At 44.3% G+C, this 26,750-nt stretch overlaps 1 protein-coding gene across 1 annotated transcript; it reads left to right on the top strand.

Moving 5' to 3' along the window:
- Positions 1-4,700: 4,700 nt before the first annotated feature.
- LOC143511899 (uncharacterized) lies at positions 4,701-24,830 on the top strand. Its single transcript, XM_077001623.1, has 19 exons — positions 4,701-4,743; positions 8,046-8,118; positions 8,923-9,049; positions 9,403-9,626; positions 10,733-10,892; positions 18,672-18,819; positions 18,926-19,060; positions 19,205-19,321; positions 19,800-19,897; positions 19,990-20,094; positions 20,326-20,454; positions 20,527-20,598; positions 20,718-20,751; positions 21,000-21,095; positions 21,443-21,488; positions 21,607-21,646; positions 21,769-22,624; positions 22,888-23,153; positions 23,288-24,830. Exons 1-19 carry the CDS (start codon positions 4,705-4,707, stop codon positions 23,451-23,453), a joined length of 2,931 nt encoding a protein of 976 aa, XP_076857738.1. The 5' UTR covers positions 4,701-4,704; the 3' UTR covers positions 23,454-24,830.
- The last annotated feature ends 1,920 nt before the right edge of the window (positions 24,831-26,750 follow it).

The following is a 26,750-nucleotide window of genomic DNA, read 5'->3' as shown; positions in this document are numbered from 1 at the left end:
TGATGTTTGCTGATGACATTGTGATCTGTAGCGAGAGTAGGAAGCAGGTGGAGGCAAGCTTGGAAAGATGGAGATATGCTTTGGAGAGCGGGGGAATGAAAGTGAGCAGGAGTAAAATAGAGTACATGTGTGTGAAGGAGAGGGCAGACGGTGGACAGGTCCAGTTACAAGGAGTTGATCTGGCAAAGGTTCACGAGTTTACCTACTTAGGGTCGAGGGTACAGAGTAAGGGTGGAAGTAAAGAACAGAGTGCAGGCAGGGTGGGGTGGATGGCATAAATTGTCTGGGGTGATCTGTGATAGAAGGGTATCGGCTAGAATGAAAGGAAAGATCTACAGGACAGTAGTGAGACCTGCTGTGTTGTATGGACTGGAGACAGTGGCACTGAAAAAGAGACAGGTGAGGGAGATGGAGGTGTCTGAGATGAAAATGTTGAGATTCTCATTTGGAGTGACGAGGAAGGATAGGATCAGAAATGAGTTTATTAGAGGATCAGCACATGTAGCATGTTTTGGAGATAAAGTTAGAGAAGCGAGATTTAGATGGTTTGTACAGAGGAGGGAGGAGATGTATATTGGTAGGAGGGTCTTGAGGATGGAACTTCCAGGCAAGAGGAGGAGAGGTAGACCTATGAGGAGGTTTATGGATGCAGTGGTAGAGGATATGAAAGTGGCTGGTGTGTCAGTGGAGGACACTCAGGACAGGGCCAGATAGAGGAATTTGATCCGCTGTGGTGACCCCTAAACGGGAATTGCTGAAAGAGATGAAGAAGAAGAAGAAGAAGAAGAAGGCACAGTATCATAACTAATGTGTATTTTTAGATCTTGGAATGCAACGGATGTCAGAAAGTGGGGAAACCACTGACTGTTGCGCAACCACTTGAATGCATTAAGGTAAAGTGCATTGAATACATTATGTTGATTTTAGTTTTTAAAATGATCCTACCTACAGTATGAATTCTGGAACAATAGTTAAACGATCATACAATAAATCTACTAGACTGGCCAGCACGCTTCCCAGACCTAAATCCTGAATAAAACCTCTGGGGAATCTTGGTACACAGGATTAACACTGAAGGTGTCACGGTCACAGCTCCGGACCCTTCCCTGTGGGCGTGTCGTTATGTCGTCTGCGTGCAGTTATGTCCATGTATGTAGTTCCGTGGGTGTGGGTTGTCTGTGAGCGTGTTTGTAGTCGCACCTGTGCCTTGTCTCGAGATCACGAGGGTATGTGTTACTCACCTATTTGATGTGCGTTCGCGCAGTGTCTTGTGCTCGTCTTTGTCTAAGGTTTCATGCCAGTGTGAGTGTTGTTCTGTGCTTGCACTTCCGCATTGAAGCTGCGTGTTTTGTGTTAGTAAAAGTCTGTGTTTGCACCGATTCCGTTGTCTTCGTGTCTGCTCCTCCGCACGTCACAGAAAGACGAGCCAACAAAGATGCCAGGATACACGTCGGCACGCAATAAGGGGAAGAAGAAGACCAAGCGCCATCACGCCTCTTCCCCTGCACTTCGTCGCGACGTGCAGGTCCCAGTCGAGGGGATGCAGCAGGACCCCGTGTGCGCCAACCTGCTGCGCCAAGCCCAGGCGGCTGAGACCGAGGCGGAGGCAGAGTGCTTCCGGCTGGCCGCACGGAGGGTGTGGAGCGAGCTGCACTGCGCTTCGGCCCTGGCATACTCCGAGGAGGAGAACAGCGCACCGATCCTGGTATTCCCTGAGGAGGAGTCCAGTGATCCCATAGTGGTGGGTGTAGACGCCTTTGCCCTCACTCCCCCCGAATACGAGTTTGGGAGCGGAGAGGAGGAGAGTCTCCCTCCCTCCGTGTGTTCGGACGAGGAGAGCGAGGGCGAAGCCAGCTGCCCTCCCCCCACGTCTGCAGCTCCCCAGACGTCGGAAGAGGAGACGGTTGGTCCCCCGTCATCAGTGCGCTCCGCGCCACCGGTGTACTATGGGGAGGCCGAGAAGGAAACCAGCCCCACTCCGTCGGTCCACTCCGATGCCAACGGGCACCCCGAAACGGCGGAGGAAGAGGTCAGTCCTCCCCCATCCATGTACTCGGCAGTCCCACCAGGATTTCGCGGGCCTTTTTTGTGATTGTTGCGGGCTAAAATGTTTGATGTTGCGGGTGTTTTTCAAAAAAATTGCGATGGAAGTTGCGGTGTTTTTGCTTTTTTGTGAGTACATTACAATAGGGAGTAAATGTTGTATGTTTTCCTCTATTTAGTAGTCCATTTTAATTATCTATTTACCTATTTATTCAGGGTTGCCAACTTTTCAAGATCGCTTGGAGTGAGATTTGAACCTGGAGGGGGTGGCAAACATTAATTGTTGACCGAGGGGGGGGAGGCGGGGTTAGCGAACGTAAGTTGTTACCGGGCGACCTGTAAAATGGACACAAATTAAGTATTATATCGAGATCGATCGCCAGTGGTTGGCGCCAGAGCGAACTAGTAACTCATACATATGGATCAGAGATAAATAAACTTTATCTCTGACTTTAAACTTTATCTCAGTTTAAAGTTTAAACTTATAAACTTTATCTCAGACCCTCGCCGCTTGTGTGCGCTGCAGTGACTTCGCGGGCTACCGTTGCATTGTGGGGAATGTAGTGTTTGTGCGTGCAAAACACCATCGGGCGGCTGTGGCCTGCGGGCCGGTTCTAATAGTAATTAAATATCATCCAGGGGGCCATAGATAATCAATTCACGGGTCGGATCTGGACAGTTTATCCCCGCTTTCATGTAGTGTACCGGGATACTGCTTTTCTCGATCTTTTTGCCGTTATTTTCGTCGCTCATGCTGCTTTCAGTCTGCTCCTCTTGAACGTATATACGGAAGTAAGGCGGGAGTTTGTCGACGTCACATCAAGACGACGTCAGTGATCGGTCAAATTTGCGTGAAAGTTGCGGTGATTGGCTGAAGTTGCAACACCGCCCTGAATTCGCGGGGTTTGCTTGAAGTTGCGTTGAAGTTGCAAATCGCAACATCGCAACTTTCTGGAGGGTCTGACTCGGAGTCCACGGTGTATTACGGGGAGGGGGAGAACGTCAGTCCACCTCCGTCTGTTTGCTCCGAGTCAACGGTATTTTACGGGGAGGGGGAGAACGTCAGTCCACCCCCATCCGTTTGCTCAACCCCCTCCGGGTCTAACAGCGAGAGCGATACAGAAGACCATGCCTCAGTTAGCTCGGAGGACACTGTGCATACGGAGAAGGGGTGTCCGCAAGATGAGGGGGTTCCTCGTGCCCCGTCGGAGAGGAACAGCATGAGCTGGTCACGCTACCCGGCCTCTGAAGAGCCAATGTCGCTAGGTCGGAGCGACTCCGAGGGAGAAGAGATGGAGACGGCAGAGGGCGAGGTGGCGCTGTCCCCGGGAGCGCGAGTGGGCGGTGGCACAGTCCGTGGCCCGATGTGGGGGTCCGGATTGCCCGCGGAGGTGCTGCATAGAGCCGCCAGTAAGTGGCGAAGGGCATGCACTCCAGTCGCTCCCAAGAAAGCGCCCGAGGCGTCCCAAAAGGAGAGACCAGACGCTCATCCTGTGGGAGCGTCGGGCAGCGCCACGGGGGCTCAGAAGTCGGTCCCGAAGACCGGAGGGGTTCTGCCGCCTATCCCGCCTGCGACCCCAGGAGGGGTCGCGCCACTGCTAGCGCTCTGGCAGGCAGCTTGGATGATAACGTGGCTGCCTGTTCCTGTTTGTGTGTCTGTACCACTGTGTTTCCCTAATTTCCTGTTCCCTCTTGTTCCTTTCGTGTTTAATGTTCCAGTGTGTGTGTTTGTCAACGTGCCCGTGTTAAATGTATTTTCCCCTGTCTTCCCAGGGAGGGTGTTCTAGAGCTGCCCGCGGCGGTTCCCACCATCGGGGGAGATGGCTCTCGGAGGCTCGTGATCCCGGTGGTTCCGGACCTGCTCGTCGGTGTAGGTTCGGGGCTTTCCAGCTGCGCGGGACGCTCCGGGAGTAGCGAGCCCCTGGTGGCGGACTCTGTCACGGTCACAGCTCCGGACCCTTCCCTGTGTGCGTGTCGTTATGTCGTCTGCGTGCAGTTATGTCCATGTATGTAGTTCCGTGGGTGTGGGTTGTCTGTGAGCATGTTCGTAGTCGCACCTGTGCCTTGTCTCGAGATCACGAGGGTATGTGTTACTCACCTATTTAATGTGCGTTCGCGCAGTGTCTTGTGCTCGTCTTTGTCTAAGGTTTCATGCCAGTGTGAGTGTTGTTGTTCTGTGCTTGCACTTCCGTATTGAAGCTGCGTGTTTTTTGTTAGTAAAAGTCTGTGTTTGCACCGATTCCGTTGTCTTCGTGTCTGCTCCTCCGCACGTCATAGAAGGGAAGCAGTATACCACTGTTGAAGAGTTCAAAACAGCAATTTCAGAGACTTGGAAAAACATTATTTTGCAAAACCTCATTAATAGTATGTCAAACAGAATGTTCCAGGTTATTAATAGGAGTGAAAAAATGACAGATTACTAGCATATTATAATCATTTCTGAAATAAGTATAACAATGTGAAAATGAAAAAAAATTAAGCAGTGGTCTTAAATTAAATAGACAGCAGAAATCAATAAAGGTTCCTCCCAAAAACCCAAAACATTCGATCGTTATAGCACGAATTGACAGATAATATCCATAAATTGCTTCTACGGGCGTGAACACTGACGTGAAAGTCGAGTGATGGGCAGCACAAATGTTCAGAACTGTGGCGTTCAAGATGGCAGCACATACCGATAAAGGAATACCTCTAAGTGCGGTAAGATATTAACGTAGCTTATAACTTATTAAATGACCTAGGGATACATGTGGGCATTTACACTGACCTCGCTTGAAGGAAACCACGCATGTCGTTTTAGTTGATGGGTTTTATGACACTGTTGGAAATGCTTTCATCTTTCCAAAAGGATTACTTAAAAACTCACGTAGCATACGCTGTCACGAATGTAGGCGCTTTATCCGTAGTTATTACTGAGGTGCATTAGTTACTTGGCTAGGTAATTAGGACAAATGCCAGATAGGATAACTCTGGAAGACTTTGTTTTTTACATATAATAAATATAATATGAATCTTGTTGACTTAATGCGAAACAACTCTCAGTTTCGTTTCATCATTAACGCTGCTGTCCTGTCACTTTCGTCAGCATAGCTAATTAACGTCTTATACATTTGCTGCGTAGTTCTTAAAGGAATTTGGATATTTTTTGCGTTGTTTGTTCTGTTGACTTACTGGGTGCGAAACTCGGTGTCGTTTAACGTCAAAAATTGCTGTCGTGTGGTCACTTGATTAATTTGACTCACGCCGGTGTCAAACATCCAGCCTAACTTTTAGCCATCTATCTATCTAGCTACCGATTATTTCGACGTGTATCTATGTAGATGTATATTCAAAGTGTCTTTAAAGATAGCTAAATGAACATTTGGAGTGTCTGTCATGTTTGCCTTTCAGATTCGTGTCATCAGTGTGTAAGTGCCTAACACAAGGAGTAAGCCATCCAAATGTGTAAAGTAGGGTTGGCTGTAGTGACGGGCAAATGACACCGAAGCTTCGGAGCGCGTGTGACTTTTTCTGAAGCGGAGTGATTCGAAACACCTGTGTGCCGTGACCGATGACGTTCGAAGCTTCGAAGGTCATCGCTGTTTCGCTTTGCGCTTCATTGATTCCAAATATTGCGACGCTTTTCGTTGGCTCATTGTCTTTCAGTGTGTGGCATTGGCTCACGGCGTTTCAATGCGTTCTGAGACAATGACAGCTTGACAGGTTTGAGATACCAGCTATATAAGATGCATCATTACACATCACCCTTAACCAACATTTAAACTTTAACCTCTTTAATATAATTTGCATTTATTCGATGGGTTAATCTGGAATGTGTTAGTATGGGGGGAGAGCATCTTAATATTTTATTGTAATGACAACATAATCATTATTTGGTATAAATGAATGACCACTTAGACTTTTCTGAACTTTTACTGCTGTCATAGGTTTGAAACAGTGCCATTGCTTCAGTGATGCTCTTTAGAGGTTGCTATGGCTTCAGTTGTCCACCAGCTGTCACCGTCACTGAAGTCTTGTAGCTTTGAAACTTTTTCGGCACAGTTGTTAGGAAAGCCTCGGTGCTTTATGAGGCTTCACTTGCCCATCACTAGTTGGCTAGCAAGCTGCTGGCTCATTTTACTTTGCTAGTAGGCTAGTATCTAGCTGTGTTACAGGAGTTGGGAGTTTTTAACAATACAAGTAGCAGAAGACTGTGGGTCTGAAAACAATACATGCATTGTGGGGAAAAAATGCATTTCTCACAGAACATTTACATATCTGTCTGTCTTTGCTCTATTGCATTGGACATCTTGTCTGTTCGGTCTGTGGCCTTTTTATGTTGGAGACATCAAGGAGAGTGCATCAGCCACTACTATCACCAGACACGTCTGGTGGTGGTGGTACAGTTTGGACAGATGTGTGTAGTCAATACAGAACTGCCCTACACTTTGACCAACCCATACTACTCGAATGGCATCATTATCCAGTCATTGTGCCACTGCATGAACAACACAGGCCTAATTTCAGACAATTTATTTATAATAAGTCGACTTGTGAACAGTCTGAGACGATGTTGTCAAGCTGTAATTGACGCTCAAGGACAAACGACAAGTTATTGAGATATTGACATTTTTTGTTGGTGTAAACCCACCACCTGTTGGGTTAAGGCCCATTCACACCCTACGGTAATTACGGATACGGACCCTTTCGTCCGGTTCCGGAGGTCGTTTCATCCGTCAGTGGGTCCGTTGCCAGAGCGCTTACGAATCCGTAGTAACGGAGCAATATAAACCGCAAATCAGGGGGCAGTAGAGAGTCAGAAGCATCGGACGTACACCAATTCGGGAAAATCAATGAAGAAGAGTACTGGACTTTAAAAAATGACGCTCGAGTTAGAAGAGAAACTTTGCGAGTTGGTTAGAGGCTACATTCTGCTACGGTGCCAGGTCATCGCGATAAACAGCGATGCAAAAACAGCTGGCAGGAGATTGCTGGTGCGCTGGTGCCGGAAATTTGACTATACTGCCCTCTAGAGGATGTATTAAAAAAAATCATAACAACGTTGGAAACGGAAAGAGGTATACTGCTTTATACCTCCGGACACGGACGAATTTCGTCCGTCCGTACCAAACGTAGCCTCCGTAGGGGGCCACTATACCTCTTTCCGTTTCCAACGTTGTTATGATTTTTTTTAATACATCCTCTAGAGGGCAGTATAGTCAAATTTCCGGCACCAGCGCACCAGCAATCTCCTCCCAGCTGTTTTTGCATCGCTGTTTATCGCGATGACCTGGCACCGTAGCAGAATGTAGCCTCTAACCAACTCGCAAAGTTTCTCTTCTAACTCGAGCGTCATTTTTTAAAGTCCAGTACTCTTCTTCATTGATTTTCCCGAATTGGTGTACGTTCGATGCTTCTGACTCTCTACTGCCCCCTGATTTGCGGTTTATATTGCTCCGTTACTACGGATTCGTAAGCGCTCTGGCAACGGACCCACTGACGGATGAAACGACCTCCGGAACCGGACGAAAGGGTCCGTATCCGTAATTACCGTAGGGTGTGAATGGGCCTTATAGTGGCCCCCTACGGAGGCTACGTTTGGTACGGACGGACGAAATTCGTCCGTGTCCGGAGGTATAAAGCAGGCTTTATGTTTCAGTAAATTGTTTGAGATTAAAAAATCTAGGGTTAGGGTTAGTGTATCATGACCCAGGGCACGGATAACAAAAATCCTTTATGGTAGCCAGGTTTTTATTATTTGGGCATGGTAATCAAAATGTAAAATTTAAATTTCAGTGTGGGTTTGAGCAATTTGCATACTCTGTGCATGAATGTATTCGGTCTGCCTTTTTTAAAGAAGGACATTCCTTTAAAAGCTGTGACATTGTTACAGATTTTATATAGTGAAAATTATTGAGATCGAGCAATAACAGAAAAATGTATTGCAATAACATTTTTGGTCATATTGCCCAGCTCTGTTTCAAAGTATTTTTCCTAATGCTACTGATCTTCTCCCATTGAAGCTTAATCCAAACTACCTGCATTCAAACTCCACCAGCCATACTTGGCCCTTCAGTGCTATTGCTGAGCTGATTGGTGAGTCACTGCTAATTCTACTTGTTCTGCTGATTGCTTGCCTTTATTGATATGATACTCCATTGCTACACTAATACTGACCTACATAGTGAGTATTACGAAATATTAAATAGCTTTTTTAGATGTTGCTACTTTGCCAATATTCTAAGGCTTATATAAGCTATAATCACAGCATCACATCTAGCTAAAGGTCTTGCAGTTGAATTCAGTCGAAATGTGAAGTAGGTCTGTCACGTCCAGCTCCGCCCTCCTTCCCAGTTACGTGTTGTCTGCCCTAGCCCCGCCTCAACAGAATAGGGGTATACTTGGGTACTTTTTGGCCTGTCATGTACGAGCATTGAAAACCAAGAGCCGCGCCAGTGCTACAGATTGTATGTGCTGTGGGTGATTTATTCTCCCCCGGAACAGTGTAGTAGGTTGTGCCTTGGCATGGATTGTAACTGTTTACTGCAGCACCAGATGCAGTACTATGCATGTCTGCTGTACTATGTGCACTAAATCTAAGATGGCTACAAAGCTGTTAGCACTTCATATTCAGCTCCTCTCCACTGTTTTTGAAGATTTTACCACCATACACCATTTAAGGTATATGACTAAATGTTTACCAGTTTCAGGAAAGTTAAATTAAGCATGTAAACTGCTTCTTCAGAATATGCAGGATATATTTTGGGACATGGTCTTCATTTCACATATGCGTTTTATAACTGATTTTGATCTCAAACACTCGAGGAAACTCATCAAACAGGAAGCTTTGCTGTGTCACAGTGGATAATATGAAAAGTGATTTGCTGTTTCTGTCCTCAGACAACGCTTATGATGTCAATGCCAAGAAGTTCTGGATTGATAAAACTGTGATCAAAGGCCATGACTGCCTCACCTTCATGGATAACGGAGCAGGCATGGATTATGACAAGATGCACAAAATGCTCAGGTAGGGGACGTATCAAGGGAGGCAGCACCAGCTTCATTCTGGATGGGGCTTGTCAGCGATCTAGTTATTCTGACGCTCCATTTTATTCATGTTTTGCTAACCAGACTTTATGTAAGGCAGTGTTATAAAATGAACGATGATATATAATTAGCGATAATTTGTGTGTCTTAGTGCCTTTTAACAAGCCATTTATTCACACATTTAAAAAACCTTGTGTTCTGCTTTCAGTTCCTCTAATTTCTGCCTGCTTTCAACATCTCTCCTACATTGGTCCTCTGTAATGCCTTCTTGACGTCTAATGATCCTGAGACTCTTATCAACTGAGGCTCTTTCACTCTTTCTTTTTCACTCAGTTTTGGCTTCAGCGATAAGCCGACGGTGAACGGCCACGTCCCTGTGGGCATGTATGGTAACGGTTTTAAGTCTGGCTCCATGCGTCTGGGGAAGGATGCCATCGTGTTCACAAAGAAAGCAGACACTATGTGTGTAGGACTACTGTCACAGACGTACCTGGAGAAGATAAATGCACAGCACATTGCAGTGCCTATAGCCATGTTCAGATGCACTGGGCAGACCAATATCCTTATCTAAATGGAGTGGGAACCAATGAGGAACCTGATTTAAAACACTGTTCACATTTCCACCAAAACAAATCCCAGAGCCTAGGGCGCTGAATTCAGCTACAGTGATGCTGCATATTTGTCCACATGGGGGGGGAGCCCATCCTCCTCTGGCCGACACCGGTCACCATGACAACAACAATATAGACAGAATGTAGACAGAATGTAAAAGATGCAATAATGTCCATTTAGACTGAAAAAGATGTAATAATGCCCATCATGGTGTAGGCATCCGGTTAGGCAGGAGGTGGCCGGCCAGGATGGATCGCTTGTCTCTCCTCATCTCATTATTCCTCAAGCAGGCGGGCAGCCATGTGGAGAAATGAAACAGGGAAAATTAGCTCTGTATGAGGACATATACAGGACAGGTAAAATTATAAACATTTCTGGAGTGTGGCAGCAACTCCGGCACTAAGTTAAATTATTACAGCCTAGCTAAAAAAAAAGGCAGAACCAGAAGGTAACATAGGCTTGGGGGCATTCTGAGACAATGGCATCCGTCCACTGCACTGTCAACAAACTTGAGTGACCACGAGCAGTGACAGGATGACAGCACCAGCACCCCAGTCTACCATAAAACCCTTCGTCTATGAACCCCTGGATCTGTACCTTTATCTAAGGGGGATATTAATTATCAAACGCTAGACTAAATAAGTGGGTTTTCAACCTAGATTTAAAGATTGTGACTGTGTCAGAGTCCCGGACACATTTAGGAAGATTATTCCAAAGCTGGGGGGCCTTATAAGAAAAGGCTCTTAAACAAATATAAACAAATATCTGAAACAAATGGCCAAAATGCTTGCAGGTAATCTGTGCGCTCTGCCGTCTGGGTGCTACTTTTTAACTCTGTTGTGCACTGTGCCACTTCCTCTGTTGATAACACATTCCTAGTTCCAACAAATATTGGTCCAAAAACAGCCATTTCTTTGATGGCATCAAGGTTCTCAGAACCAGAAACTGGAACGAAACCCAATCCTTGTTGGTTGAGAAGGACTATAAGATTTTAGTTCCCTTATTATGTTTATCACCTCTGAATGACCTTTTGGCCCTTGACCTGGCTCACTCTCCTGCCCTGTGTCGGAGCATGCTGCAAGTCTGGAAGATATCCTTCACTACTCGCTGTTTAACACGAAAGAGGAGCTGCTGTGTGAACTCGACGCCATCAAAGGTCCGTGCTCAACAAACTCCGCCGGGACCCGGATCATCATCTGGAACCTCCGCAAGTGAGTACTTTCCCAGAGAAGAGATGGAAAAGAAAGATAGATATGAGAAAGTGTATTGGTGAATAAGTGAAGGAAAGAGTTATTAAGATGGTTATTAAAGTTCTGTCCAGAAATACGAGAACTCTCGCAGGTTGTAAGAGAATGTTGACATTAGGGGTGGGAATCGTTTACTATCTCACGATTCGATTCCGATTAGATTAGATTCATTCATTAGAAAAATTTCTGCTTCAATCTATAAAACCGCATGATTTACGACAGTCTGCTTTGCAAGACAGAATGACAAACACAGAAAATAAAGTGTCTTTCACATTTAATTAACAAAAATTAAGTGCTTTGGGAAAATAAAATGCTTTTTGTTGTATTACCAAAATTCTTGAGCTTAATTCTACAAGCTGTCAGGGCTGGCTCGGATGATGTTCCCCCAGCTGTTGCTAGGGGCACCAGAGTCAGTCCCAGACTAAACCAGCGTAACTGTACGTTCTCAGCCAGTCTCTGCTTTCGCTGTGGTTGCTCCTCGTTTGAAGGTGTCTCGCCACCTGTCACGTCCAGCCCCTCCCTCCTCTCTGGTCCCGCCTAGCTCCCGCTCCCATTCGTCCCTCCGTCTGTGTCACGCCCTCGTCGTTAGTCTCGAACACCTGAGTCTCGTCAACCTCCCCTGTTTCAGTGTATTTAATCCCCGTAGTGTTTTACCCCCCTGTCGGTCCTTGTGAGTCTGCGGTGTTCCTGTCTCCCCTGTGCTTTCTCCCCGCGTCAGTTTGTAGCCTGCGTCTTCTCCTTCCCATTCGGGTTTGCTTTCCATTTTTGTTCTTGTTCCCTTTTGTCTTCTTGTAGTCTTCCCCTCGTCAGTTAAGATATGATTCCTCCCTGTTCTCTGTGTGGTATCTCCTTCCTTGTTTCCCCTCACCTGTGTGGTTTTGTTGTTAGGTTATAATAGATGTGCTCTTTGCTCCCGGTTGTTTAAATTGTGTTCATGTTTCCGTGTTCGCTACAGTGTAACCGTTTAGTCTCAGTTGTGTTATAGTCTTGTGCTTAGGCGTCTGTTGGTATTTGTTTCATGTACATGTCTACTCGATTGTCCTGGTATTCCTCTGTATCGTTACCCATCTGCCCTTTGTCGCCTACTTACCTAGATGTCGTTGTCTTCCTTCGTTTTATCCGTTACCTTTGTTTAGAATAAACCACCCTTTTCTTGCGTTTGCGTCACACCCGCCCCTTGAATCGTTACATAAGGACCGACCCTAAAGTATGACGCAGCAGGAAAGGCCAGTTCTCACTAACCACGATATGCCCCAAGTTAGGAATCGTTTTTGGGATAGCTTGAACGACCTTCAATCAAGGTTTGTGAAAGATGCAAGTGGTAACCCTAGGAACTTACCCTCTCTTGCTTACTGCCCGGATATTTATAACGGAGAACAAGCACCAGCGGAGACATTCGTTATGCAGAGTACGGAGTATATCAGACTCCTAACATGCCCAAGACCTCCTGACAGCTTCCTGGTTTTATTCCTGCGTTCCTTGCTAGAAGGAAAGGCACTAGAGTGGGCGAACATAATATTAGCCACTCGTTTAGTTGAGGCATGGACTGTGGAGGGGTTCTGCAACCTTATGCTGAGTAGGTTCGCTGGAGTCGTCTCTCTGGCTGACAACATCACCCCAGCATTCCTGCCTGCTCCTGACGACGATCCCCCCGATGACTGCATCCTGGAAGCCACTCCCCAAAGGCCCCCCAAGAATTTTTTGGGGGGACGCAGTGGCCACTCACCCCAGGAGTGGCCAGCTCGGGCCCGGGATGACGTCAGTGTAGCGGCCACGCCCCCAGATGACGTCAGTCTGGCGGACACGCCCCCAGATGACGTCGGCCCGGCGGACACGCCCCCAGATGACGTCGGCCCGGCGGACACGCCCCCCGATGACGTCAGCCCGGCGGACACGCCCCCCGATGACGTCAGCCCGGCGACCTCGCCCTCCGATGACGTCTGCACGGCGACCTCGCCCTCCGATGACGTCTGCATGGCAACCTCGCCCTCCGATGACGTCTGCACGGCGACCTCGCCCTCCGATGACGTCTGCACGGCGACGCCGCCTGTTCCCGCTGCCCGCCAGCGGGCCCCGCCTGTTCCCGCTGCCCGCCAGCGGGCCCCGCCTGTTCCCGCTGCCCGCCAGCGGCCCCCGCCAGTCCCTGCGGCCCCTCCGCTGGCCTCCCCGGTCTCCGCTGTCCCTCAGCCGGACCTGCCAGTACCCATGGACCACTCCCCGGTTCCCCTGGACACTCCTCCGGCTCTGCCGGTTCCCCAGGACACTCCTCAGCCCACGCCAGCCCCCACAGTGACTGCCTTGCCCGCCTGTGGGCCTGGGGCTGGCTCCATGCTGAACTGTCTAGACATTGACACTCTTGTTAGTCCTGTTTTGCACTCACCTGTGTTCCCCTTTTTGCCCTGTTCCCTCCTTGGTTTCCTGTTGGTCCTCTGCCCTTTGTCGCCTACTTACCTAGATGTCGTTGTCTTCCTTCATTTTATCCGTTACCTTTGTTTAGAATAAACCACCCTTTTCTTGCGTTTGCGTCACACCCGCCCCTTGAATCGTTACACCACCTCTCTCTGTTATGCTTTCTCTTTACTTATTCAAGTATCTTTCTCCTGCGTCGCTTCCTGACCCATCTCAAGTTTTCCCAATCCTGTATTTCTTCCTATCCGTTTTGCCTTTATTTTTGGGAAGGGTTTTATTTTGCTGCGGCGTTTTTTGCCTGCTGCCAGTTACTTCCCCTGGCATACTTAGTTTTTGTGTTGCATTTATCCGCGCTGTTTTTAAGTTACTGTTGTTATTTAGTTTCTTTCTCCTGTCTCTATACGTTTAAGTGTTATTTTCCACACGTTGTATTTTCCACGTAGTTTTTAGGGTTCACACACATAGTGTGGGAACCCTATTGTAATTGCTCGAGTTTTTCTTCTTATTATTATTTTTCAGGCTGTAAAACGCATACTGCAGCCTAGACCGTAAGGCCCAGAAACATCAAACTTGGCAGAGGTGCAATGAGGGAAACCCAGATGTAACCCAGGTTACTGGGGCTGACACCCCTTGGACATACTGCTCCAAGTGGTTGTTTGGAGGTTGTGGAATCCTGGTTGGTTGGTTGACATGTGATATGAAAATATTAATAAATAATATTATAATTAGTAAGGAATTAAAAATGGGTATTTAATTTAATAATATTAGTTAAAATTATAAATTTATAATTAATAAATTAGTAGAAATAAATATTTTAAAATAATTATTATTATATTTAAGCTCAAACGGCAGCAATAGGACCGCTCCTGCGGCAAAAACTGACCAGTAGAAACCCTGAAGTAGCTGGTGGTAATAGAACCGCTAAACCCGACACTACTTAGCCAATGAAAACTCTTAACAGCCACTGCGCAAAAAACCAACCAATCAGCATTTGGGTTAGCTAGTCCAGCACGTCCTGTGTGAACGACGATCGCAAATCTGAGCCGTTCGGATCGCGAATCAGGCAGAACGAGAAATTGAATGAGTACTTTGTGACTGGATTATCGACGCGGTGAGCTGAGTTTCGGCGCCCAATTGCTGAACTCCGGATCGGATTTGGTGAGTTAAGTTATGCTCTCCTAAAGGCTGACGCGTTGGGTTGGTTTTGTGTGCATTGGTAATACGTTTTATGGATACATATATGCCTAGCTAACTGTGTAACTACTGGGCTGATGAGTTAAGAACGGGTTAAACAAATCCTTTTCGTGTGTACCTCTTAGCTGTTAAGCTAAAGCTGTATCACTGTAATGTTGTGACTACGGGGCTGTGATGTGTATATATACTATATATATTTGGAGATGTTAAATGTGTAACCGGAGCTATATGAAAATGAAGTTACTGTAATTAGTTGACAAATGTGAAACGAGTTGTGATTGAACACTAAAGGCCCTGTTTTGTATGAATAGGCCAGTTTTGATTGGGACGAATTCTACTGAATTCTGCTCGGACCTGCCGCCTGGTTGCCAGTCGTGTGGGATACGAGCTGGCGAGCCAAAAGCCCAAGGAACCTGAGCATTGAGTTTGATATTTACTGTTTCACTTTGATATTCACTGTTTTATATTGTTGTTATTTGTTTATTTTAATTGATTGTTTTATTATTTTGGTTATGTGAATTGCTAGAAATCATTTATGGTGTTGAGAGAGAAATAACATTGATTTATTATATTGTAGAGCAATAGACAAAACAAATACTTACCTCTTAATCTGTGAAATCAAACGAATACCTACCTTCAATACATACCTTAATACTCCTATACATACTTTCAATACATACCTTAATACCTTAATAATTATACTTACCTTAGTGATTCAATTATACTTACCTTAACTCTATTAATCTCTAATTATACCTACCTCAGCTAGTGAGATAAACATTGATATAAAACCTAAAATTAAATGAGACCTCTGATTAATAATCTAAATAGAACTTAAGATATCAACTTTGTTACCCCTGAGGACTGAGTACTAAATATTTAGTAAAAAATTTAAGTCATTATGATAATATTTAGTGGTCCCCCAAGGGCGTCATTATCTACCCGAAAATCATATTTTCGACACGATTTTCCATATTTGAGCAGTTTTATTGAGTGCATATAATGTTTTTACATGTCTTATACATCATAGCGAGTTATTTAACAGTTCTGCATCAATTGTTCAAACATGCAATGCAAAAAAAAACAGCCAGTTTGAAGCATTTTTGGTACATTTTGAGCAAATATGTGCAATTTGAGTATTGCATGTTTGAACAATGCTTCTGTGTCTATTAACCAGGCACACACACATACAGGTGCAAGCAGGCCTTCCTATAGCATTCACAATGACACTTCCCTAGCCATACCCACCCATATCTCAGTGACTAACACATGCTCATACAAACTAATATTTGGCTTCTTTTTTGTCTCTCTCTCACACAAGCACACAGACACACACACATTTATACCTACATGTATGTATAGTTTCTATGTATGCTTATGCATGTATATGTATTAGTATGTTGTCATAGTTTGAGTACATACACTACCACACACACATACACACTTCTACCTAAATGTATGTATAGTTTGTATGCATATCTATAGTATATGTATAGTATGTGTCAGTCATGCCAGTAATGTCAGTCGTATTGCCAGTCATGTCTGTCCAGTCATAACAGTCATGTCAGTCCAGTCATGTCAGTCATTTCAGTCCAGTCATATCAGTCATGTCAGTCCAGTCATGTCAGACATAAGTCATGTCAGTCATATCAGTCATGTCATGCCAGTCATGTCACTCATTCCAGTCATGCCAGTTATGTCAGTCATATCAGTCATGTTACTTTTGTTTGTCATGCCAGTGATGTCATTTCAGTCATGCCAGTCATATCAGTTATGTCAGTCATGCCAGTCATGTCAGTCATGTAATGCCAGGCTTTGCAGACTACATTCATACTTTGAATACACGGGCAGTCATGTTAGGCATGCTAGGTGTGTAAAGAGTGAATTAACAAAGCATAGTCTCTGGCTCCCTCAATCTCTCTCTGTCGGTAATATACAGGCCCAATCATGTATAGACACAGGCAGGCCTTCCTATATTGTTCACATAGATCAGGGGTGGGCAATTAATTTTTACAAGGGGCCACATGAGAAACCTGAATTGTGTCAGAGGGCCACACAAACGAAAATGACGTCATTACGGTGGCCACACCCACCTCGCACTAACTTGGTGGAGGCGTTTATACTTGCCACGTCACATTCTGTGTAGTGTTGTCCGAAACGATGTGTGTTAGTATAAAGAAACACCCCTCAAAAACAATGGAAGGAACATTTACCTGACCAATTTTAATGTTGCTTTTTGTTTCAGATTTGAAAAGTGCTGGAATTTAGGCTAAATACTTGAAAATGTTTGAAATTGTAACTACTTCGTTTCACAACAAATAGCCATCTGAATGAAGTTTTCTTGTATTACATTAACAAATACGAGCCTCTTGTAATTCCAGGACGAAACATGAGAGAACGTGAAGACTTTAAACAACCATTAAATAATGTGATAAAAAAGCGAATTATTTTGAATCATTTCGAGTACATGTATAAATATTTAACTTAATTAAGTTTAACGTGCTGGGAAATAATTTAATTCCACCTTGTAAAGGTGTATGAACCCTGCAAACATGACTTTGTCCATCGCGCTGAGGCGCGGCGTGCGCGTGAAGTTACAAAATTCGAGAGGTGCACGACCTCGCGAATCGACAGCGCGCGAGGCCCTCGCGCACGGGCAGAGCCACCGCGATTACGTCATTTTCGCCGCGCGGACCCCCGCGCTGCTCGCGCCGCGTCAGGTATAAACCAGGCTTAAACCTAGCTTTCTACGGCACTTTCAAGGTCCATTTCAATATTTCCCAGCTGACTCAGGTTCTCTCTAAGCTCGGTTTCTGGAACGGAAAATCCTGAGTTTTCGTTAACTCTGAGTTTTCTTACCCGGTTTCGTCACTAAATCCGCTTTCTGGAATACCCCCTGTTCAGTCAGCTATTTGTTGTGAATCGAAATACAGTTACAATTTCAAGCATTTTCAAGTACTTTAGCCAACATTCCAGCACTTTTCAAACCTGGAACACAATGCACAATTATAATTCGTCACGTAAATGTTCCGCCGTTCGCGGAGGTTTGTGCGAGGGGTGCGGAGTCGCGCGCTACGTTAACTCGCGAAAGTATAAATTTTGCCTTAACTTGTCGCTGATCACCTACACTGTTTCTCGCACAGCTCACACATAAGCACGTACATCCACACGGAATTAACACAAACGTAGCGCTTTCAAAATAAAAGCGTCACAGTTGTATTGCACGCACGACATAGATATTTGTTAAATTTATGATTGGCCTCTCGCGGGCCGGACAGGGATGCACAACGGGCCGGATGTGGCCCGCGGGCCGTTGTTTGCCCGGGTCTGGCATAGATGCAGCCCTAGCCAGATGTGCTATTTCTGTGTCTCCCTTTCTGACACACGCCGATGCCATCACACACATCTGTAGAGCACACACTGGCCAAACCCAAACAGCTTCTTTTCACTTTTAGGTCTAAAGGACCTTTTGGGCTTCCTTTTGCCTATTGAGGCCAAAATATGCCTATTTGTGTGTGAACCCGCCAATCGCCGCTTGCGGCTATATTTTTGTTTATATTTACTACTTACCCTCATAGTTTTGGTTTCTATTATTTTGCGCGTTGAGTCTTCCGCATTGTTTTGTTTGTTCGTTCTTGGTCGCTGTGCGCGTTTCCCTCTCGCTAATACATTTGACAAGTGTCAAACGTCTTGCTCTTGCGAGCCGGCACTTGGGTCCACCCTTCTCTATATTATTTCACACGGTGTGTACGTTCCTGTGCTCACTGCGTTACTCAAGCCTTGCACACGAGCTAAGTTGTGTCAAGTTCGGTCTTCCCTGGCATTCGGTAAAAACCAAAATGAACCCATATTTTTGCCTTAAATGAAGACGGGACAGGTTGAATATCTTTTTCCTCCATCTGTTTTGAAACTTTTCCGCGCATGAGTGTGTCTCAGAACCTGCTGCGTAAAGTCTTGCGTAATTTTGTAATTACGTAATGCGAGACTTCACCATGACTTAGAATCGGTTTTGGGACATTTAAAATCGATTCTGAATCGTAGTAAATGAGAATCGATTTTTGATATGTGAAACGATTTTTTTGGCATACCTCTAGGTTGTAAGAGAATATTGACATTGTACGAAACTTTACACCACTACAGGAGTACATCAGGACAGGCGGATTTTGACTACTTGACCGATCGCTATGACATCAGAATCCCGCCCGATGTATATGAGAGTACCGGGAAGCAGTACAAAAAGCAAGAGCACGTAATGCAGTCGGGTCCAGAGAGCGACTACTCACTGCGGGTAAGCTTCCAGGTATTATGTTGACTGGTATAGATGTTAGTTGGAGAGGTTCACCTACCTAACCCAGTGCAATGTGTATGTGTGTTCATGAAAATTCTTGGATTAGGCGTACTGCAGTGTTCTCTACCTGAAACCCAAAATGCAGATTATCATTCGAGGGCAGAAAGTAAGAACTGAGCTCATCTCCAAAAGTCTAGCAAACACCGTCAAGGACAAATACAGACCAAAAATCCCAAACATTGTATCCTTCTACCAAGTAATGGAGAGAGTGAATGAATAGCATGTTGAGGACGTCCAGTGGATAACTGCTGATGAACGTGTGAGATCTAATTATCAAAATATTTTTATATGCTTTGACTGTCTTCGGTCCTTAAGTTGTTGTCAGAAACCCATTACAATCACCTTTGGTTTCAACACCAAGAGCAAAGAGCAATATGGTATTATGATGTACCACAAAAACCGCCTCATCAAAGCCTACGAGAGAGTCACCTGCCAGCTGAAGGTAAGTTTCTCACCGACGTAGCACTATATGTGCACTCAACCAAAGCATATCAACCATATTTATTTAGTGTGCAGGATACAGCACATGTCTATTGAGGAGTCTTTTAAGACGAGTGTTACTCTGCTATAACATCTTTCACTGAAGAGGCATGTCGCAGAGGTACAGAAGGTACAGGTCTATACACTGGAGAAGATTCTACTCACTTGTAGTGAATCGGGCAGGTAGCAGAGGGATAATTGACAATAAATCAGCAACCGAGGTTATACCGCTTATTCTGTGAATATAATAAGAAGGTAACAGCCATGCAGTCCCACAGCAGAGATGTCCAAGCTAATTCAGGTAAGCAGGAGAATGATGCCACCTGTTTGGTTGATCTCGGTCTTCAGATCAGTAAGTCATCTCTCAAATGCAGAATAAGTAAATGTAAACAATATTAATAATGAAACCTGAAATTGTAGTTTTTGTGTTCTGTAACCAGGCAAACAAAATTGGAGTGGGAGTCATTGGTGTGTTGGAGTGCAACTTTCTCAAGCCAACTCACAACAAACAGGACTTCGACTACACAGACGAATACAGGTCTGTTTTACAGAGATTAATGGGCATGTGATCTTCACTCAAAGCTTACTAATGAACTGCACACTTAAGAATGTTATTTTCTGTCTGTGCAGGAAAACCATGTGCAGTCTAAATAACAAGCTTGAAGAATATTGGAAAGAGGTCCATCATAGATTCGGGAAAAATGCAGACATTGCTTTAACTATAGAGGATATTCCGTGAGTTAAACGCATTTTATTCACCTTATCTTGTATGCTTTTTCATTAGGGCTTAGATGCTGGCTCCAAAGTAAATAATTTAAAAAGTCAAGGCACACAAATTTTCTGATTGGAGTTAAACGTTCACTTTGTGCATTTAAAGCTACGAGTGTCTAACAAAACAACAAAAAGCAAAAAGTGTGTTGTTGTTGCTGGCTCCTTGAGATGTGTGTGCATGTCTGTGCATTGTAGGAAGAATCCGGACCAAAACTGGGTGCAGTGTGATGATTGTCAGAAGTGGCGGAAACTTCCAGATGGCATAGATACTAATGAACTCCCTTCCGCATGGTCCTGCCGCAGGAACCCTGATCCACAGTTCAGGTGTGTTTTTGTGTGTGTTTGGTGTGTGTTTGTGTATATTCCTGTGCTTACGTGATTACCTGCCCTGTTTAGGAGCTGTTTAGTTCCAGAGGAGCCTGAAGATTCTGACGATGAACAAGTATATCAGAAAACCCACAAACAGCAGTGAGTCAAGAAACATGCCATAGGAATCCATCAACAATATATTATATAACATGTGATGCGTGTGTGATAGCATGTGCTTATGTGTTTTTGCTTTTTTTTTTTTTTTTTTTTTGGTCCAGTGAGCGAGAGGAGAAGATGAAACAGGCACAGCGTGTAAGGTCCTCTGTGTGTGAAGTTTCATGTGGTTAATGAGGAAACCCACTTGGCAAACCCAGTGAAATGTCCATGGTGTTCTCTATGGATGGGAGTTTGATTCTCAGCTGAGCCATGTGACCTTTAGTCTCCAATCAGTGTATTTGTCCTCTCAGTGGAGTGAAGCATTAGTTTACTGTTTTTATTTTCTGTCAATATAGGGCCTGCTGTCACTGTTGATTTGAGAAATGAGTTTGTCTCTGTTTTAGGAGCAGGAGCAGAAAAACGCAGAGCAGCAGAGGATGAAGGGGTTGACTGCATTGAAAAGGCAGAACAAAGATCTGAAGAGGAAACTGAAACAGCAGGTCTGTCTGGGCGTGAGTCTCCTTTCTTTCCTTGCCCTAAACTTAACCTCTTACCTCTAACCCTATCCCAGACTGCTTCTCAAACTCTCCATTTTCCGTAGTACTCAGTTATGAAAATTATGCAGTCCTGCTTTATTTGTGGTTAATGTGAAAAATGCATCGTAGTAAACCATTAAAATGGTGTACAACTGTAGGAGAAAGCTGGGCTATCTGTAATTAAACAAAATGACCTATGTAATAGAGCATGTCAGTAAGTATTTTTGTTGAGGAATTCCTGTTTAATAAACACCTGAAATGCGTTTCTCATATACGTCGTCGATCTGTTTGTCTCTTTTTCTTCTCAATAGACCACTTCACCCAGGTCTCCCGCCCAGTCCACACCCAGACCTGCAGGTCAGACCCACTTTGTCAATGTGTGCCTGTGTTTCTGTACGTTACAAGCAGTACTATTGTTGATCGACATCTAATGGGTTTTCTTCTTTCTTTTTTTTTTTTTCTCCTGACATGCCAGTCATCTCCAATGTGATCTCTCTTTCCACTACTCCTTCAAGGTACATTTCTGTCTTTCTCCAACACCACCTTTCTGAAATGCACCTGCTCTGTGATTGTCACATATCTGTGAGCGTCAGTGTCTTCCGTGTCTGAGCCGATGCTTGATTCCCCCTCTCCTCAGGAGCAAGAGATCCCTGAACCAGAGTGCAAAGAATGGCGTAGAGAAGAGACTCAGGTTTTTGAGTGATTTCTCCTCCAACACCAGGGGCAACCCTTCGACATCCACAGTCTCGCCAGGCGCTTGTGTCTCTCTGTCCGTGATTGATCCTGACAATTGTGGTGGTAAAGAAGGCTGGAGAGGGATACCTCACAATGAGGATGACATTGTTATTATTGAAGGCAACAGCACACCAAGGCCCAGCCTGTCCACCACTGTGAAGACAGTAAGGTACGATTACGACACTGACGGAGATTACTCAGGGGCCATGGAGACAAATCCGTACCATGACCCAGGCTTTACGGATCTGTCCAGACAAATCTGTATGACAACCCAGACAGAGCATACGCAGGCCATAAAACAGGAAGTGGATTTGGGAGAGAAGGAGGGGGAGGAGAGAAGCAAGGAAAGAGAGAGGGGTGCACATCAACCAGAAACGCTTCAAGGTCTCCGCCTTCTGGAGAGGAGCTCGCATCAAGAACGCGAGATGAGCGTAACAAGTTTGGGGAATAAAAATGGAGAAGTGAAAGAGAGGCACAGTACCAGAGAGGCCGCCGTCCAGACCCTGGAAAGCTGCATAGTGATGCAGGGAGAGATGGAGCAGCTCCGACGTGAGCTGGACGAGCTGAAGAAGGAGAAGGCCCAGGCGTGGGTGGAGAAGAAGGCGGAGAGCCAGGACAGTAGCACAGGAGAAGGAGCACGGAGTGAGCTAGGTACAGCGTCATTTGTAGAAGTGGATGATGAACTGGCATGTCGGGTGGACGGTCTGCTGAGGGAATTGGACCAAAGAATCAAACAGGAGGAAGAGCTACAGAACAGGGTGAGGGTCTATGTCAATGTGATGAAAAGTTAATAAATAATTTTGAGTACGTGTGTGTGTATAAATATGTAAATATTTACTACAGCTGTAAGGTGTTGGAAAATAATAAAAATGAAGCTTGAAAGTGCTTGAATTTGACCTTGGAAGAGGTCTATGAACCTTGAAAAAAGAATGAGCTTAAATTAGACCTTATTGTCATGTCACTGTGGTCTTACATAGCCCTTCTTTCCTTTTGTTCCCTTGTATGATACCATCACACACAGCTGAAACATCTAGAGGAGCAGAACAGCGTTTTGTTGACTCACTGTGAAAACCTACAGAAGGATTTAGAAGTGAAAAGAGAATGTGAAAATGTGAAATTAAGTGTAGATGATAAAGGGTCCCAGACAGACTGTCCTCATCCCAACCGAGATGAGGGTGGAATTGCTACAGGAGGACCATCTGTCCCAGGAAGTATCCCTCAGGATGGGACACGGAGAGGACCAGAGAGTGAAAGTGGACAAGGAGACAGCGCCACACAGGTGTACCGGTAAATATGGAGCTCACCACCAATAGATATAGTCAGAGATGGCAAACGAAATTGTAATTTCCTGACCTGAACTCATGTAGGTACAGTATGGAATGTAAAGTGACCTTTTGTTTTTGCTTTTTTACTCTCTTTAGCCTCATGTTACAGGAACTCAGGCACAATGTTGGACGTCTCCTGGTGAACTATGTGCCTGCACTGGACCTTGAGCAAGTGAACTTTGATTGTGATGTCATTGATGAGATTCTCATGCAGGTTTTAGAAATGGCCTCTTCTCCTCTGGCAACAGAGCACAACTCCTAAATCTTCGGTGCTTTAGACGATTATTGTCAATGTATCACATGTTGGCACAGGTTCAAGTTCTTATGTTATAGTTCAGTCTTTACACGGCCATAAAGATTGACCTCATAAGTTTTTATTGTAGAATTGTTTACTGGTTGCACATGGGTTAAGGTGCTTTAGGCATGATATGCCATTCATAGAAATAAGCATTTAATTTGAACAAAATAAGGCTAAAGTAAGATAGGAAAAAATACTTTAATGAAGAACCAACATTGTCTGGTATTGAGTTCACTCATATGCCATATTTAACTGTCTTAATTTTTATTTCCTTTTTTTACAGAATGTTTTTTTTTATTACCACTGTATGTTTCATACATGATCCTTAAATACCAAGATGTTTTAAGTGTCGTTATTCTTTTTCATTCTTTGGAGAATCTTGATAGAAAATGTCAAGCAATGTCAGCAATGGCTTTTCCCAGTTTCCAAATGTTATTTATCTTTTGTTCTTAATAGCCAATCAAGCCTTGTAATTGATCGAACCTAAATATGGGATGAGGTAACTATTCATTATGTTCAAGATTACATATTAAATTCCAAATTGAGTGAAACTTAATAGAAGCTAAAGAGTATTGGGATGCTTGCATTAACTCAGGTATTTTACATATTGAAAGTGTATAATTATGTGTGCAGGGTGCAGGGTTATATTGACATTTGCAAAGTGTTGTTCTATGTTGACGTGTTAACTGTAGCTCGTATCCTTGCCAAGTATGACTATTGTCTTTTGTAATGCACTTTAAGGTACGCTTCAAACTCTACCTAAAACAGATTAATTAAGAAAGAGTTTTTAATTGAATATATTTTAAAAAGCAGTAGTTGTATCAAAATGACTTAAATGTATGTCTAGATTTTGGCTTTACAGTGAAATATAGAGGTGTTTAGCAAATGATCTACTGTGACGTTCGGTGCGGCGTGAAGGAGGAGACACAGATCCTTCTGTGGCGACAGACGTCACTTTTATTTAAGTCACAGATAGCGCATAAAGCGCACGTAGAACATGAAACGTAAACGGCAACGTGTAGACTTTAGACAACGACGAGCACAGGACACTGCGTGAGCGCACATTAAATAGACAAACCACATAAGCCCCGCGTGATTACGAGACGAGTCACAGGTGAGACGGATTATCACAAGACACAACCACACCCACGGAGATCCACAGACGCAGACGAGTAGATGTAGACACACGCCCAAAAGGGAGGGGCCGGGGTCCTCAATGTGACATCTACATGTTAAATATATTTTCCCAAGATTTTCTAAAACAACTGAATATACTTATAATAAAGGTTATAAATTCAATTGCTGTCCATATTTGAGGTTCCACATGTATTGTTGTATTGTACTTGTGTTTTGTTTAGGAATTCCTGTTTATTAAAGTTTTTAGTGAGGGGGAAATGTCTTGTTTTGGTTCTATTGCTTTCTTATAGGTTTATAAAATGTCTTTGCATCAATTGCTACTTTGATCTCACATGCATGTCAACTTTATGCAGTATAGCGGATTTTATAGCTGGTCTTGAAAATATAATTTACTGCATGTTATTATTATGTCTGTTGACCAATTACATACAGTGGGGAAAATAAGTATTTAGTCAGTCACCAATTGTGCAAGTTCTCCCACTTAAAAAGATGAGAGAGGCCTGTAATTGACATCATAGGTAGACCTCAACTATGAGAGACAAAATGTGAAAAAAAAATTGAGAAAATCATTTTGTCTGACTTTTAAAGAATTTATTTGCAAAATGGTGGAAAATAAGTATTTGGTCACCTACAAACAAGCAAGATCAAAGAGTAGTAAGATCAAGATCAAACAAGTAAGAGGCTCCTCTTTCCCCCACTCATTACCTGTATTAATGGCATCTGTTTGAAGTCGTTAACAGTATAAAAGACACCTGCCCACAACCTCAAACAGTCACACTCCAAACTCCACTATGGTGAAGACGAAAGAGCTGTCGGAGGACACCAGAAACTGAATTGTAGACCTGCACCAGGCTGGGAAGACTGAATCTGCAATAGGCAAGCAGCTACTGTGGGAGCAATAATCAGAAAATGGAAGACCTACAAGACCACTACTAATCTCCCTCGATCTGGGGCTCCACGCAAGATCTCAGCCCATTGGGTCAAAATGATCACAAGAACAGTGAGGAAAAATCCCAGAACCACAAGGGGGGATCTAGTGAATGACCTGCAGAAAGCTGGGACCAACGTTACAAAGGCTACCATCAGCAACACACTACGACGCCAGGGACTCAGATCTTGCAATGCCAGACGTGTCCCCCTGCTTAAGCCAGTCCATATCCAGGCACGTCTGAAGTTTGCTAGAGAGCATTTGGATGTTCCAGAAGAGTATTGGGAGAATGTCATATGGTCAGATGAAACCAAAGTAGAACTATTTGGTAAAAACACAACTCGTCGTGTTTGGAGGACAGTGAATGCTGAGTTGCATCCAAAGAACACCATACCAACTGTGAAGCATGGGGGTGGCAACATCATGCTTTGGGGCTGTTTGTCTGCAAAGGGACCAGGACGACTGGTCTGTGTACATGAAAGAATGAATGGGGCCATGTATTGTGAGATTTTGGGTGCAAACCTCCTTCCATCAGCAAGGGCAATGAAGATGAAACGTGGCTGGGTCTTTCAGAATGATAATGATCCCAAGCACACTGCCAGGGCAACAAAGGAGTGGCTTCGTCAGAAACATTTCAAAGTCCTGGAGTGGCCTAGCCAGTCTCCCGATCTCAACCCCATCGAAAACCTTTGGAGGGAGTTAAAAGTCCTTGTTGCCCGCCGACAGCCCCAAAACATCACTGCTCTAGAGGAGATCTGCATGGAGGAATGGGCCAACATACCAGCAACAGTGTGTGCCAACCTTGTGAAGACTTACAGAAAACGTTTGACCTCTGTCATTGCCAACAGAGGATATACAACAAAGTATTGAGATGAACTTTTGTTATTGACCAAATACTTATTTTCCACCATTATTTGCAAATAAATTCTTTAAAAGTCAGACAAAATTATTTTCTCAATTTTTTATTTTCACATTTTGTCTCTCATAGTTGAGGTCTACCTATGATGTCAATTACCGGCCTCTCATCTTTTTAAGTGGGAGAACCTGCACAATTGGTGACTGACTAAATACTTATTTTCCCCACTGTATTTGCATATGGTGCCCCCTGCTACTTTGTATATTTCATAATGAAGAACTGACACACAACAGGAGTTTAAATATGACTGTAAAAGAAAAACTCTATATGATATGAAAAT

The sequence above is a fragment of the Brachyhypopomus gauderio genome, chromosome 4 (genome assembly GCF_052324685.1).
Source record: "Brachyhypopomus gauderio isolate BG-103 chromosome 4, BGAUD_0.2, whole genome shotgun sequence".
Classification (NCBI taxonomy): Eukaryota; Metazoa; Chordata; class Actinopteri; order Gymnotiformes; family Hypopomidae; genus Brachyhypopomus; species Brachyhypopomus gauderio.
This window is presented reverse-complemented; position numbering and strand designations above follow the sequence as displayed.

Bases quoted from the DNA above. Each gene is read 5' to 3' on its own strand.
- LOC143511899 (XM_077001623.1), top strand. From the start codon at position 4,705: ATGGCAGCACATACCGATAAAGGAATACCTCTAAGTGCG. The intron at 9,050-9,402 runs GTAGGGGACGTA...TTTTTCACTCAG, and splicing joins AAGATGCACAAAATGCTCAG to TTTTGGCTTCAGCGATAAGC. The intron at 20,455-20,526 runs GTGTGTTTTTGT...TGCCCTGTTTAG, and splicing joins AACCCTGATCCACAGTTCAG to GAGCTGTTTAGTTCCAGAGG.